This window comes from Falco rusticolus, chromosome 2 (genome assembly GCF_015220075.1).
Source record: "Falco rusticolus isolate bFalRus1 chromosome 2, bFalRus1.pri, whole genome shotgun sequence".
Taxonomy (NCBI): domain Eukaryota; kingdom Metazoa; phylum Chordata; class Aves; order Falconiformes; family Falconidae; genus Falco; species Falco rusticolus.
Window position 1 is genome coordinate 76998142 of NC_051188.1, and position 16588 is coordinate 77014729.

The following is a 16588-nucleotide window of genomic DNA, read 5'->3' on the forward strand; positions in this document are numbered from 1 at the left end:
ACATCCCATCAAAGTCTTCACACCTGTGTCCCTGTGCCAACAATAAAAAAATCAATAGCAGCTCGGTTCTGTAGGGATGCATGACAGACAGAATCGATATCTGCTAATATACCTGAAAGAGCAGTGCTTGTAACATTACTTTCTTTAGCAAGCCAACAGCCTAATTTATTAAACGAGTTAAGGGTGTGTGCCGTTTGTACAGAGGAGATCAGAGAAGCAAAAACGCGTTGCGCTGTGTTCCAGAAATGAACCTGAGGGTTACGGTCTGCTGTGAAGCTTGTGCTACGCCGTTCTTGAAGGTCGTGCAGTTTCCATGCCCTAATGGCTAAATCACTGGGGTGAAAGAAAGAAAGTTTGTCAAATGTGCAAGGCCCTCCTGCTGCCCTGCTCGGAATTCCCATCCAGGCCCTGTCCCCACCGATCAAAAAGGTGTTGTTCAAAAGGCTTCCCGGGCCTATTGCTGGGTTTACTGTTCTAGGTGCTATATAATTGCACCAGGTGGACTCAATCTGATAAACTGCTGACCTACTTGTCAGGTCAGTGCCTGTGCTGTTGAAATATGGCCCGCTAGTGTGATTCAGATGGAAACACACTGATGCTTTTATGGTTCCCAATAGTTCCAGTTCTGAGAGAGCCGGAAAGTTACTGATTTTTATCAAGCCTTTTCCCTCCACGTTGTTCTCTTTAGACCATTGAGCACTTTCACCCTCTGTTAAGCGCCAGGGGCCGTCACGCCACCATTTTGATTCCCGGACACCAGGGTTGACACAAGCCCCCCAGTCGAGGCCACTATGCATAGCTCACAAAAATCAGACAACCACAACATATATTGCATCGGGTGAGCACCATGTGAAGAAGGTGACCTCCAACTGTGCGGTGCGAGTGTATAAGATTCTGCCATTGCTTCAAGAAAGAACGTAGTGAACGTACTATGAATTCCCCTTTCCCACACTGCTTTTCTTGGCTCTTTGATAGCCTCATATTGCATAGGCTACTGTTCTGGAGGCTGATTTGGCTGATAAAATACTGGACATGCCACTGCGACTCCCAAACCCCCTTGTTTAAACGCTTCCTGCTTGCATTCCTGCCACCAATCCCCTGGACTCCCTTTCACCCTCCCCAAAAACACGGTCAACTCGCTGGGGGATGGGAGGAAGAAATCTGGTTCATTTTCCAAATCTGTAAGACCTGGATCAAAAGGGTTCTCAGTGTCGATGGAGTCATTGTACGAGTTGTCCTGTTTCCACATTTGGTTCTGTGCCATCAGGGCTGCTGCAACTGGTGATGGGAGCTTTGAGGGCAGAGGAGGTGCAGACAGGATCACCGTTGTTGATGGTGTGTTGAGAAGAGCCGCGTTGTCAGTGGAGTTTGCAGCCTCCCCTGGTTTAGCACTGTTAGTAGAATTGGTCGACACTTGGCGAAGGGTAGTCAGAATCTGCCACCAGGCTGACAAATGCTTTCCTGCAGCGAGGTCTCCCTCCATGGCAGCATCATACAATTGTCTGCCAGCTGCTTGCCAGGCAGTGATTTGCAATGTGCCATTAGTTAGGTAGAAAGTCCAGCACTTGGTCATGGGTCCAAAGTTACTAGCTGTGGACCCATTGCGGCTTGTTGCTGAGCTGCAAGCAGCTGTCGCAATACATCCAGGCTGCACTGCTGATTTTGGGCTAACTTCCCTCCCATGGTTCCCAACTGCTCACCTCCTTTGTAGGTGATGGGTGCACACAGTCAAAGTTCCTGCGCCTCCTGGTTCAGTTGGGTGATGCCACCGGTTTGGGCTTTGTGAGCCTCCTCTTCAGTGTCCCCGCGCGGGCGCCGTTTGTGGTTATTGCTATATAGTGCTAGTGCAAGGTCAACTTATTCTAGTCCCTTACAGTAACCCAGATCCCAGGTGAGGCACTCTGAAGGGCTAGGGAACAGTGGTAATGAGCAGACGGTATCTGAGTAACCTGGCTCATCATTTTGGTAATAGAAAATTTACTTATCTCATGCATTTGGAATTGGTCAGCATGTAAAACATTGGTCCAAGATAAACGTGCATGCAGGGAAGCTAGGAGTACTTAGCTGATAGAAGTTCAAATGTGCTTTCGAATGTTTTGCCATAAAAGGACAATCTTCCGTAGCTTTCCCTAGAAAAGAATTGTTCTTTTGGTATTAGTCATCTGCTGTTCAGAAAGATGTGTGTTTCGCTGCAGAGTTCCCTAGAAGTTTGCAAGTAGATACTGAACAACTTCCTGGTTTCTGCACAATTTGTCCTATGTAATTTTATGTTTCTCAGTTGACTTTAAAGAATTGTATTGAAGAATGCAAGTTCCCTCCGGAACCAGATGCAGTTTGTCGATATCAGAAATGCCATGGCCACTCCAAAATCCAAATATTTTTTACAGACCCAGACTTTAAGGTAAATTTTTAGTCTAAAAGGGTTTGGGAAATAAAACTTTGTTTACATGTTTCCTGCCTCCTTTGATATTAGAGGTATCTGGAACACACCATCTTATCCTATCTACTGTTAAGTTGTGCACTGGTTTCTGTTGTGGTGTTTGGTTTTTTTTTTAATGTTAAATTCATACTATTTCTCAATGTTAGGGTTTTATACGTATTACTTGCTGTCAGCAATGTAGAGTGGAGTTTCATATCGGCTGTTGGAAAAAGTTGAAAACAACAAACTACAGTGATAAAAATGATAAGGTAAGAGCTGTGTCAGACTATAAGCATATTTTTTTTCTTTTAAGTCAAGATTATAGCATTCCTTTTGGTTTGTGGTAAGTGCAGTGCTACAGCCTGATGTTTCACCTGCATGACAATGACAGGAGGAGACACAGGAAAGAGTAGTCTCTTGCTAAACTGACTGATGAGCGAGTATGGGTGAATCTTGCTGTTCTTTACAGAAGAAAGACCTGTCTGTGTGAAGGCTTAGTATGCTTAGCCTGTTTCCCTTGTATCATTTATGTCCTCCCATATGGAAGTTTTATTCCTTCTACAGTCTTGAGGTTGAAGCAACAGTTTGACATTGAGAATGTCTAAAGGAATTTTACAAAATACAGTATCAGCAGCCAATATAAAATTAAGGGAAATCCAGGCAATGTATGAACTCATAAAAGAATATTCTTAAACTTGACTCTTGAACGTGAAGTTGGAGGGGTTTTGCCATACCTTTGGGAATAACAGCTGTATGCTACAGATCTAGGATCTTTTTGATTTGCAGACCTTGGCCAAGTCAGCTGTCACGTGCTTTCGTCATCCAGTAAGAGTTTAGGATTGTGCTAGCTTTAATTACCTTGGTTGTCTCAAATTAAGAAACTAATCTGTATAAGAACATAGGTTTTGAATGCATTTAAATGTCTTTGTGTGTCCCATTTTCTCCTGCAGGATTTTCTTCAAGAATTGTGTATCACTCCTGATTGTACAGGCCTTATTTCAAAAATAGTTATTTTCAGTTCTTCTGGTCTGGTAAAATGTGAAGTAAGTAAATGTTCATATAAAATATGAAAATAATATTTAAATTTTTCACTGTGGTAAAGGAAATAAAGTGAAGTTGAGAATGTAGCTGCAAACATAGAAGTAATATGCTGTCTTAATCACAGAATCTGAACGTTACGTAGGAATATTAATTACCTGTTCTCTTCTTACCTGGTCTTCTGGTAGAGCAAGCATTGCCTTATGGTATTGGTTAGAACTGTCATGTATAGGAACCAGAGATTCGTTTTATATTTAGTTTGTGTGACATGAAAGGAACTGTGTTAGTTTAAGTCAGAGCTGTTCTTGCTAAATGAAATGATTGTATTGGAAGAGTGTTGTTACCCTCTACAGAGTCACAGTAAGATGGATGCATCTTCCCAGGGCAGTATTGATCTGCGAGAACCAAAAAAATGATTGTCACATTTGCTTTCTGTCCACTGGTAGAGCAAAATAGCCTCCAGTTCTTCCTGACTTTGTGTTATCTTTCAACCTGTCTTTTCTGCAAATAAAGATGTATTGCTATATACGAGATTGTAGGAGTAGGGGGTAACTTTAGGTGGACCTTCAGTAGGCTGCATATGGGCTGCATTATCTCTTTCATAGTATTACTTTTACTGCTTTCCAAAGCATCAAATATTCCTAGGTTTGAGTACAGCAATGTTGCATTGTAACCCAAATTTAATTAATATGATGTCACTTATTTTGGTAGTTTGAACAAAAAATCACAAAACCTAAGGAACCACCAGGAGGCTGTATTAAACAGAAATGTTCAAGGTAAGCTCTCTGCTGTTTAAAACTAGGTTGAATCAATTTGAGAACAAAACAGTTTCCTCTAGGATTCGTTTTCATACCTTTTTTAAAGAATTGCTAAAATCCTGCAAATACTTTGGAAAGCTATTCTTGCCCTTTGCCTCTGATAAACTAAATAGTCTGGTAAAACACATTATATTCCAATTATAAAATCATTTAAATTAACTTGTAAATGAAGATACAGAGCTACAGACTTATAACGTGAGCACAGGAGGGCGTTAACTGGTATTACTGAATAAGTTATTGGTTACTCTCTACTGGTCATACGATTCTTTAGAAAAAAAAGTATCTGTTTGGTAACAGGAAGCTTTTCAAATATACAGGATATGAGTTGATGCAGATCTGATTCCCCACACATCTGTATTAAGGGATGAATTGTCCATTGCACCATTGACTTCCCAGCAATTTGAACCAAGAATTTTTGAATATAAATTGTGGCAGTCACCTTTAAGTTTTCTATACTTGGAACCTAGTTTCATTGTGAAATATGCAGGCAGGGAAGTAACATGTTTTTTGAGGAGAGTGTGATTTGGAGGCTGTGTGCGGACCTTGAGGACTTGTTTCTTTTGCTCTCCATACATGTATTTAATTTGTACTAAAATACTTAACAATTAGAAAAGAACAGGCATTTGTTACTCTTCTGAATGGATTGAGCGTCTTAATTACTCAACATGAAAGTCAAGTGTACTAGATTAGAGTACCACCTCTCTTTGCAGTCTGAGATTGCAGGCATTGTTCTATTCCTTCCTCTTGCTAGAGGGAAGAAGCTCATCAAGGTTTTTAGCTGGATGGGAGAGGAGGTATTGCTGTGTGGCCCAAGTTCAGCACCACTGTTCCACAGAACTGACTATCTAACCAACTTTGAATGTTTTGGAAGTGTGAATAAAAGCTGGATGTAATGATGTAATGAAGTATTTCAGTTGTTGATGCATGTACCTTTGACATATAACTTGAGTTTACACTTTTTGGTCAAGTAAGGTTATAAATAATGAGGAATCACACTGAGAGGATAGAAAAAATTGATTTTTAAATGTTAAGGAAATCAAATGTTAGTATTTGGTTCAAAATGCTGAGTTATAAGTTAAGAAAAAAACCCTGATAGTATTTAAGTTAATCCTAATTCAGACATCTTTAATGGGAGTAAAAGTTATTGCATCTTGAGGATATTTTACACTTACATACTTGATCTTTATGAAACTTCTATGAAATTTTGTGGTCTCCAAACTTCTAAATGAAAACTAGCTTTATTATAGTTGTACTTCTCAACATAGTATTTTATAGAATGGAGCTTACAGCTATTGTAAAACATGAAGAATAACTGAGATGTGCTGAACTCCTTTGGCAACTTACCTGAACTAACGTAAGGCTCACTGCTTAATTTGTTCAGTCTTAGGAAGTTAAAGATTAAACAAGAGAAAAAATTACAAAGAAAACATGCACGAGAAGAGGCACAGAATTCTGCTAAAAAGAAAATAGAAGAAAACCAGATGGGAAATGGAAATGAACCATCTCAATGCAGTGATCACAGTGGTATGTGGAAGTATAGATTATTGTTCTAAGTTATCATGAGGTAGCATAATTAGCATTCTGAATGTCCTAAGTCAAATTATAGTAGAATACTAATGTGGGACATAATTCCCCTCTTAAATTTTACTTAAAATTACTTTTATTTCGGTTCTGGTTTTAGTTTCTAAATACTATAAGGTGTTAGCATATGGTTAAGTTTGTTGTAGGAAACTTTTATTCTTGCTTCATTGTTCACAACGAAGCAGCCTGAAGAGGGCAAAGGCTCCAATTCAAAGTTAATCTATTTAAAAGTAGTTTCAGAAAAAGCTTTATGCCCAGCAAGTTAGGACACTGCTACAGGGAAAAAGAAAAAAACAAAAAACAAACCAACCCCAACTGCATCTTAGTTAAAGAACAAACAATATCTGAAGCCCAGGAACTGCAGTGACTTGAGTAAGTATATTTGAGAGGATTGGGGAAGATAAAATACTTCAACCTGTAAGTATATAGTTAGATAATGCTTCAGGTTTTGTGTTACAGTTATGTTGCTCTGCAGTGCTGCCTATTTTGGAGGTGTGAACTTCCACTGCATTTTGTATTGGGGCAAGCTATAGTGCAAAGAAAAATGGATGTGTTTTGTTTGGGTTTTTTGTTTATTTTATTTTTGTCTGCATTGTTAACTTCAAAATAGTGCTCACATTGATTTCCTTGTAGAATTTGGTATTAAATACCGAGGGCACTTTTTCATCTCGTACATGCCATATTTGGAGTTCTCCAGAACCCTGTTGCCTGTTCAGTGGCATATCCCAGCACCTTCTCTTAAAAAAGCTCTCGGGTGCTACTCTTTTTAGAATTTTTTTCTTAATCATTTTGTTTGAGAGTGGTCCCTTCCAATTAGCACCATAGTTTACTATTTTTGCTTCCATGTGGTTTTCTAAAATCGTGTTCAATTGGGTTTGTGTTGGGGTTTTTTTGAAATCTAGGCTGTCTGCTTTTCAGTGGCGTATCTTTAGTTCTGGTCATTGGATCCACTGCAGGTCACTGAGTTACACCTATGTGACTTGGCTGTCCTAAATGCCCTTAAAACTTCCAAGAACTAAAAATGCCTTTGGTGTGACAAACACACTCACCCTGAAGTACTGGGGGTAAAAGTTGGGACACTGATGCAAGAATATGTCAACATGAAGCAACTTAACACATTTCAGAAAAATGTGCGTTGGTGTTGGCCAACCCTTTTTATCTGTCATGATTTAATTCTGTAATAAAATTGGAGTCTTGCATGTCGTTGGAGACAAGCTATCTATTACCCTGGAGGTTTTTTTGGCTTGGGAAAATTTTGTGAGGAAATCAAAAACACCTGATTTAATCTCCCAAACTTTCTGAGAGGCTGAGGGGCCAATTTCAGGGGTTAGCTAGATCACAAAGAGGTTTTTTTTTTGTTTTGTTTCATTAGTAGCCATAGCTACCTTTTAAATAAAAACAAATCTGCTTGTTAATTTGGGGGGGAAGTGCAAGTGAGAGGAGCACTTGTTTGTATGCATTTTGTAAGATACAGAGGTTTTTAATGCAGCCTCCTGCAGGATAAAATCAGGCATGGCTAGCACCTGTAGAGCTCATTGAATCCTTTAGTAAGCTTCTAACTGTTTGTGTTACAATGCGTAATTATTCTGTGTGTATGTAGTGTCTGGGTTTTTTTTTTTTAATTTTTTCCAGACCTACATCTTTTGACTATAGTTACTCTCAGTTAAGCTGTGAAAGTGGCATTCTATAAATGTGTGGTCTTGAAGAATAATGGAAGGTGAAGGCTGATATGAGCCAGTTATCTTTTTCATTCTAGTTCCACAAAGAACCAGTGGCAGGGTCAGGACAAAGGTTTGCTTCTAGGTATATGCTCAGGCATTCAGAAGTGTGCCCTTGCTCTGAGAACTGATGCTCGGGGGAGTTCTGCCTCTGCGTGAGGGCTGGCATGCAGCCCACATAGATAAAGCTCTATAGACAATTGCTGGAAGCTACTATTGCTAGCTGGTATTTTTTTTTTCCTTTCTGAAATCTAGTAAGGTGCTAAGGATTGCTTGTTTGTGTAAACCAAATTTAAAACAGTGTTTTACCAAATTCATAATGCTAAAGCTAGTTTCTGTGAAAAGTTCTATACTTCCTGTAATTTTCAGTGTCGTGATAAAGCAAATAATGAGAAACACCACTTTAGGCCAAATTATCTGTACTTTAAAGTTGGTGGTTTTAATTGTGGTAAACAGACATGTAATCTTCTTTTGTTTGTTGTTTTTTTTTTTAAATCCCATTATAGGTAGTGTTCAGGATTTATATGATGGTGATCGAGTCCTGCAGCATATCAGTCTAAATGCTGAGCAAATAAAAACAGCTGTTTACGATGCTTCCAAACTATTAAAGGAATTACTTTCATGGTTTGTAATCAGTGAGGGGGATTACATGTCATATTCCAAAACTAGTAGCACGTCATGTGAAGTGATGGAGCAGCTCATCAGTTACTTAATTCAAGAAAAAAACAGAGTAAAAACAAGGGGTTTTATCCATGTGCTGAGTGAACTGGAAGAAGTGGATCCCAAACTACACAAGTGGCTTAAACATCTTAACAACTTGGGTAGGCTATATGTTTATGTAATAGCAGAACACCTTACCCTAACATAGTTGTTCAGTTTACAGATTAAAAGATAACCTCTCTGTTTTCCAGTCTCACTTTTCTAACTTTAAATGGTAAAGCTTTCCTCTTTTTCATTTACTTGACCCTTAGCCAGGATTTCTAGAGAAGTTTGACTATTGGTAACACAGAAACAACCTCTCTTGTCTCTGCAAGCAAAGCATTGGCAGGGTTTTGTCCATGTAAGAAAGAGAAAATTGAACAGATTGATTTTTATAATGTCTTTAAATTCCAAAGTAGGCTTAAAGAATACTTGTATAAATTTATTTCTGGAAGGTAAATCATTGGGGGGAGTGGTGGTGTTTGTCATAAAAGTTGAGCTGATTGTATGATTTGGAAGTAATTTAACTTGGTGCTCTTTGGTAGCCTTGCCTTGCTGTGTAGTTTCCTGTTGAATTTATAATTGGATGAAGGCAGGAGTTTGGTTTTGCAGGCAAAATGGATGTAAGATGCCAAAACCTTGGACAAAATTTGGGTTCTTAATTCTCTTCTGTTGTGTCCATGTCCTTTGAGGAATTTTTATAGATTTATTATGCTAATAATAATTTGGTGTTGACTAAGAGTAAAATTTACCATTTTTGTTTGCATTTTCAAGATACAAAAGGTTTTACATAATCTGCTTCAGCTACTGTATACTTCACTTCTAGAACAAACTGTTCCTCTTTGAAGAGGAATATCCCACTGTAATCACTAAAACTCTGAAGCCAGAATGAAATGGGTTTTTTTCATCTCTTTTAGGTCTGACAGCTACAAAGAACTTCCTTCTTCAATATGGACAGTTTTTAAAAGAACTTGACCTTTCAGTTTTAACCACCCTCTGGAATGAGAAGTATGGTAGTAAATTTGACTATGTGACAACTAGTTCTGAAGACAAAGAAATTTGTGATTATTTCTTAAAACCACCCTTAGAGAAAACCCGTTGTTTTATATGGCTGTTAGAAGACAACAGAGAAAACTTTCCATTTCTTCATCAAGCTTTAGATGAATTCTTTGATAAAATGGGTGAGTGTGCAAAAGTCATCGTTCTTGCAAGCATTGTATTTTGTCTGGTTTTATACCACATTTGATGGGCTCTGTAAAAGGCCAAATCCTCAGCAAACTACTAACTGCCTTATTATATGGGATCCTCTGTGTTCAGTGCTTAAAAGGCGATGTAGCCTCAAAAGGCAAGCCACCCCTTTTTAGGTTACATTCTGCTGTTTTTTCGTCTGCCACAACCAGCAAGTGAGTTTACTTTAATGCATGTATGATGTCCGATCACAGTAAGTATGTATCTTTCAATTTAAGCATAAAGATTCTGCGTCTACAGCCTTTGAGATGTTTTGGTAGTATTTGATAAAGGATTATAATAATTATTACTGTAATTTCATAGCTCACAATTCTAAGTTACATAATGTATTTGTATTTCCATTTATGAATGTGATTTTGTTATCCTTTCAATAGATGACCCTACCATTATATTAAAGAAGCAGGGAAATGAAAATATATTGGTAAGTGAGCTTAATGTCTATTTGGTATAAGCTCAGAAAAGAAGTATGTGTTTGGTGTTTTAAAAATTTGCAAAAGCAAATAGGGATGTGCATCTCTGTTTATTTTACATCATCATAATTCAGACCTGATTAGAGATTTACTCTTTTATCTGGCCCTACTCCCCTTTTCTTAAAGCATTTGAAAACTGCTTAACATTTTTCTTAGAATTCTGTCAGTAAAATACTTGGGTTTTCTCTTTTGTTAAAGCACAAACCATCACGATACCTTTTAGATTATGAGCATTTCAAGGATGCAGTTAAGGAAGTCACAGTGAAAGCAGATGAGAGTACACTGATGTGCTGTATCACCTCTTTTGGATAGGGAAAATAAGGCAAATAAGGTGCATGGGAATAGCATTTGCATATTACTTGGTAAGAGCAGTTTGGTGTTAACTTTAAAAAAAAGTCTCTGAAAATATCATTAGGAAAATTAATTCTAAAAAATGCTTATTTAACAGACAGACTCTTACTAACTTGAAACTGCATATTTACCATGAGAACTGAACTTGAAGTGTGATTCTTCCTTGAGCATCCTTAACTTGAATCTGCATAATTTTGTATACTAATTGTACTGTATATTTTACAGTCATAAGCAACAAATGGGAACATGGTATAACCTAGCTTTACCTTCAGATGACATTAAATTGTAAGGCTGGAATTTAATGTTTGTTCCACTAATAAGCAAAGTAAATTTGGAGTGAGTTAGACATATTTTGCATTTGTTTGTTAAAATTTATAGATGCTTTTCAGGTTCAACCCATAAGTCTTCAAGTGTACATCATTCTGAATCACTTTTTCATTAGTATCTTAATTAAAATCCATTCTAATTGGCAGAAGTATGTGTATTTTGGTTAATTATGTTTGAGGCACTCATTTAGAATTATTCTGGTGTGCAGATAAATTTATCTGTACAAATCCAAGATGTACTTTTGGTAGAGAATAAATCTTTAGAGTTAATTAATATACATGTTGAAAAAGCAAAGAATTCCACATTTTATTATTTCGTGAATTGGAAATCCAAGGATGAAATCACAAAATCATTTAGGTTGGAAAAGACCTTTGAGACCATCAAATCCAATTGTTAACCCAGGACTGCCAAGCCCACCACTAAACTGCCTTTAAGCACCACATCTACACAGTTTAAGTGCTTCCAGGGATGATAATTCCACCACCTTGCTGGGCAGCCTGTTCCAGTGCTTGACCATCCACCATTTCAGTGAGGAAATTTTTCTTAATATCCAATCTAAACCTCCCCTGGTGCAGCTTGAGGCTGTTTCCTCTTGTCCTATCACTTGTTATCTGGGAGACGACCCACCCCCAGCTGTCTACAGCCTCCTGCCAGGCAGTTGTAGGGAGCAGTAAGGTCCCCCCTGAGCCTCCTTGTCTCCAGGCTAAACATCCCCAGTTCCCTCAGCCGCTCCTCATAAGCCTTGTGCTCCAGACCCTCCACCAGCCCCGTTGCCCATCTCTGGACACGCTCCAGCACCTCAATGCCTTTCCTGCAGTGAGGGGCCCAACACTGAACACGCCATGCCAGGTGCGGCCTCACCAGTGCTGAGTGCAGGGGCACGATCCCTTCCCTAGTCCTGATGGCCACGCTGTTTCTGATACAAGCCAGGATGCTGTTGGCCTTCTTGTGTTGAATCTCACACAACTGGCTTCAGCCAATCGATCCAGCCTGTCCAGACCTCTCTTTAGAGCCTTCTTGTCTCAAGCAGACCAACACTCCCACCCAGCTTGGTGTCATCTGCAAACTTACTGAGGGTGCACTCGATTATCTTGTCCAGATTGTCGATAAAGATATTAAAGAGGACTGGCCCCTGTGCTGAGCCCTGGGGATTAGCACTTGTCACTGGCTGCTGGCTGGATGTAACTCCATTTACTGCTGTTCTTTGGGCTCAGCTGTCCAGCTAGCTTTTTGCCCAGCGTACAGTACACCTGTCCAGGCCATGAGCAGCCAGTTTCTCCAGCAGAATGCTGTGGGAGATGGTGTCAAAGGCTTTACTGAGGTCCAAGTAAACATCATCCACCCTTTCCCTCCTCCTCTAGGCAGGTCATCTTGTTATAGAAGATCAGGCTAGTCAAGCAGGACCTGCCTTTCATAAACCCGTGCTGGCTGGGCCTGATCCCCTGGTTGTCCTGCAAATGAAAGCCATTACAATAAAACTATTCTATTTCAGTGTTACTTATATCCTAAAATAAAGTTAGTAAGTTCCTGTTAGTAGCATTATGTTAATTTAATCACAATCCTATCAAAAAGTGAAGATGCATTTTATTTCCTTCATCTTTGCATATCTTAGAAGACTGAAGTGGCCAGAACATTTGACAGTTCTCTTGGCCTCTGGTTCCCCATGCAAAACTCTGTTGTGTGGGGTGTCACAGCTCTTTAAATACATAATTTCAGCTATAAGTAATGAGTAAGCATCTGAAATACTGGAATGATAGAATATTGCAGTTTTAAAAATCAATGTTCTATGTGTTTAAAGAGGAAAATGATGAAAAGGACCCAAATGGATAAAGTCTTACAAAGCTCTGTTACTGTTTTCCACCTGGGGATGGAGTGGAGATAAAGATTGCATACGTCACCTTGTAAATCTTGCTAGTCAAGCTAGAATGAGAATTTGAATATGAAACTTTTTAAAATTCACTTACTGATTTTGGAAATGCATCATAATTTTATTCTAAATAGTGACTTTATTTTTTCTGTTTCAGACTAACTGTATCAAAGTTAAAAACAAAAATAGGAAGAAGAACTCAAAAGACTCAAGGGTCGGTAACTCTTTAGCTGCTTACTACAAATAGGCTTTTCAGAATTGCTGGTGTTCAGATGTGTGGGGGCTGTTTTCCAAAGTATCTTGTGGAGACTTGCTTGTGAAGTAGTTTTTCCTGAAGCAGAAAAATGCTGTTAAGACTCAGTTAATACAGTTGTGTTTAGTTCTAAACTTGAAAAAAAATTATTTATTAATAACTTTGGCTCTGACTAGATACCGATACCTTCAGTCTGTCCACTGTATTAATTCTGAATGAATGTTTTGATCTTAATTTACCGTATTGGGGAAATGAGTACAATACACTGACTGCATTATGTAATTATTACTTTAAGCTCCATGTTGTTTTGCACTGACATATACCAGATTTGTAGAAGGACACTTTACCAGTCATTTTGAGAAAGAAAAATGTGTCCTTAAACTTCATGAAGTAGATCTGAAATTGTCTTCAGCATGCGCCTATCAGTGACCGAAGATGCAAGTGTTCCATTTATTGCTCAGATAAATGTTATTATTTGATTGGTATTTTATAGATTTTGCTTTATTGAAAGCTTCAGATAGTCGTCTTTGTTTCCTCCATGCCCCTACCTTTTTATAATTTGACTAGAATTTCAGGAGTAAACATAAGATTATTTTTTTTCTTTTCTGACTTGGATGCATTTATACAAGTCAGTGTATTTCTAAAGTTGTTAGATGATAAAAAATAAAAGACAACTAAAACATTTGTAATGGTGAACATAAGTTAACAGGTGCCTTATTAAAACCAACATGGAACTAGAGATAATTCAGACTTGCTTGTAGTAAAATTATTAAAGCTTGAAGGCTCTCAAATGTAAAGGTAGAGATTTCTAGAAAGTCAGCTGATGTGCAGCCCAGTGGAAAGAAGTTATATGAAAGTCATAACAAAGTGAAGCTGTAGCATTGTTTGTTTTTTAATCCAAAGTCAAAGAAAAATCAGGCACGTCTAGTATTTTGATGAAATTGGTAAAAAAAGAGGGAGATTGGGCTGAACATCCCAATTATTTTCCAAAATGAGTTCTGAATAAGAAATTAATAATTTTACATTAAGAACCTTCTTGCTATGGCTTAGTACTCATAATTGTACTTAAAAGTTTTGTAGTTCGTAACAAGGCTCTGAACATGATAAAGTTACAGAATAAGGTTCAGTGTAAAGTTTCTCAGTCTTTTACAGTTGGATCATTTTGCAAATATTCCGTGACATAAAATATAATAATCTGTTTTAATTAGTCTATTTTAGTATTATCCAGTGGAGTTAGTACAGCAGCACGAGAAGAAGATAAGATATTTATAGAAGAAAATACTTTGTAAGTACCATCATATATCCTTGCTTTTATTGCCTGAACTCCAAGGCAGTGTCTTAGAAGTACCAAGTCTGGGTTGACATCTAAGTGTGTTTGATATGAGCTTGTATAGAGCCATTATTTCTATGCTTCCAGGACAGGTGGAAGGGGCATTAGAATTTTAAAGTTCTTAACAATATAGGAAGTAACCAAATGGTTGCCAGGCTGCAGCCCAATACATCTAGGCCAAAAGCTGTTCTTTCAAGCAAGATCTTACTTGTGTTATGTTCCATTTTAATATAGCAAGAAATTGATAAATTTGTGCATGTTCCATCAGTCACAACTGAACTTTCAACTGAACTTTGCCATCCACACCATATCAAGCAGGTTGTGATGATGAACTGAGGTAATCTGTAGTGGTTTGCTCAGAATTTGTGTGTTCATCAGGAGTCAGACTGTTGTATTTGAGCCCTGTTTCGGTCTTGCTTGTACACGTGGAAGCTACCAGCAAGAGCTAGTCCTTATTATTAGCAAGCAGCAGGTCAGTTAAGTTTAGCAGTCGAGTGTTTTGGGGATAGTGTTTATTCTGCTTGTTAGAAAAAAGTTTGCTATTGGGTTATATTTTTAGCACTATGCAGTTACCAAACAGTATGCTGTTTTCAGTGTATGTGAAAAACACAATTACTTTCAGGGGCAAGAATTATTGTTCACATATGCACTATTTCTTTCTTTCTTCTCTCTCTCTTTTTTCCCCAAATGCTACAGAGATTTTACAAATTCTTATGAACCGTTCGTAATCCCAGAATATCTTCGGGGGCAACTAGAGGAATTTGAAGCTCTCTGTGACATTTCAAATAGCAACAGTTATCAAAGACTTTTCGATAATAACCCAGATCAAACCTGTGAGAGTTTATATGAGTATGTATACATTTCTCTGTTTAGTAGATTAAAGGGTTTAGTAGTATTTCATAATTTTTATAACATACTGTGTTTAAGTCCAGAATTTGAATCCTGTTGGGCTGGTATAGGTAGGTATATACTAATCCTTTGAAATAGTTGCATGGTTTTCGTAAGATGTGGGTAAGCAAGGGTATTACAGAAGATTTTTATGCTTGGCTAGAACACCATCTTCCAAATCACTGCTCAGTAGTTCTGATATAATGTATTAAATACTATTTTAGGTTTACGTGAAAGAACTTTTATTAATAATGACAACTCTTTTTGTTTTTCTTGAAGATATTTCTCTCAAATCTTGGAAGAACATGGCCCTATGGAAATTAATAATAAATTACTAGTTGGGGAATATGAACAGTTCCCTGAAGAAGCTCAAAAGATTGTAGAAGATGAAGGTGGTCTGAAATCATTTCTTCTGAAATCCCTTCGTTTCATTATGGTGGATAATCTTATTGGCTTAAGAAAGCATGCAGTTCTAATTAAAGAAAATACAAACAGAAATGAGACTGGAGATAATGAAGAAGAAAATTATATAGTCTGTGATATGCAAGAAAATCCTTCCCAGAACAAGCTACAGTTAAATCCAGCTGCTAAGGAATTCAAACCGCTCTCTTATCCTAAGCAACCCCATATATCAGCATCTACTGATTTAACAGTAGCAAGTTATGAGACTACACAATATTTGCCCGGGTCTTCTCCTACTTCATGTGAATTGGTGCATTCTTTGCATAGTCAAAATATTGATACCACAGAAAATGAGTCATCATTTTCAGACCTTTTACTACAGTGCTTTGATACTAGAAGTACTGGTATAGTTTTGCCTCAGACTTCCTGGGGTTATCAGTATGAGAGAGTATTGCCAGTGTCTTCTCAAATGCCTCTCATGTCAAAAGTTGCAGAGCAACCTAGTTATATTGATGCTGATCATGTAGCTCATCAGTATAATGATGAATCAGTGATTTCAGATGGAAAACACATCTTCAGCAGTTTTATATCAACTGAAGTACAAACATATGAAGACCCTCAGTGCCAGCTGGAGAACTTGGATGACACATGTTATGAAGGCAATTTTTCACTTGCAAATAGTACAAATAAAGCTGAATGTGGTATAGAGGTTATTAAGACGGAAAATGAAAGTAGAGATATACCTCTAATGAAAAGCAATCCTCATGCAAGGATGATAGCTGTTCAGGTAAGAAATTAAAATGGAACAGGTATCTGAACTTTAAAGTGGTAAATGACAGTGTTGAGCACTGGTAAGTGCAACTCCTTTTTGAATTATTTCTTTATGACTTCCCAAAGGGCCAAATGTTGTATAGAGTGTCAAGCACAAATACTCAAGTAATGCTTCCAGCCACCCAAATGTAAAGGATCTTAAGAGTAGTATTTTGCATTCTCTAGTACTTATCTCCCCCCCCAAAAGGCAATGAGTTGGAAGATACTGAGGTGTTTATCAGACTGGGAGCTTCCTTAGAACTTGCAGTTCAAGCTGCTGACACTTTCTACAGCTACTCTTGTCTTGCATTTGTAATTCTTAAAAGCATTGGTCACTGAATTTTATTCTGCCTGAAATCTTTGCAGATC

The 16588-nt window shown here is 37.9% G+C and overlaps 1 protein-coding gene across 9 annotated transcripts in view; it reads left to right on the top strand.

Annotated features, from left to right (window-relative positions):
• Positions 1 to 16588, top strand: part of TTC3 (tetratricopeptide repeat domain 3) — a 68898-nt gene that overhangs the window by 38595 nt on the left and 13715 nt on the right. For all 9 annotated transcript variants that reach the window (XR_005102505.1, XR_005102506.1, XM_037376503.1 and 6 more), the window contains 12 exons: positions 2279 to 2401; positions 2587 to 2688; positions 3370 to 3462; positions 4169 to 4233; positions 5657 to 5799; positions 8081 to 8395; positions 9191 to 9454; positions 9896 to 9942; positions 12694 to 12750; positions 13998 to 14074; positions 14816 to 14968; positions 15287 to 16196. Coding sequence is in view for 7 of the 9 variants with exons in the window: in XM_037376503.1 (XP_037232400.1) it covers positions 2279 to 2401; positions 2587 to 2688; positions 3370 to 3462; positions 4169 to 4233; positions 5657 to 5799; positions 8081 to 8395; positions 9191 to 9454; positions 9896 to 9942; positions 12694 to 12750; positions 13998 to 14074; positions 14816 to 14968; positions 15287 to 16196 (2349 nt within the window). In the remaining 2 variants the exon portion in view is untranslated. The remainder of the gene's footprint in view (positions 1 to 2278; positions 2402 to 2586; positions 2689 to 3369; positions 3463 to 4168; positions 4234 to 5656; positions 5800 to 8080; positions 8396 to 9190; positions 9455 to 9895; positions 9943 to 12693; positions 12751 to 13997; positions 14075 to 14815; positions 14969 to 15286; positions 16197 to 16588) is intronic.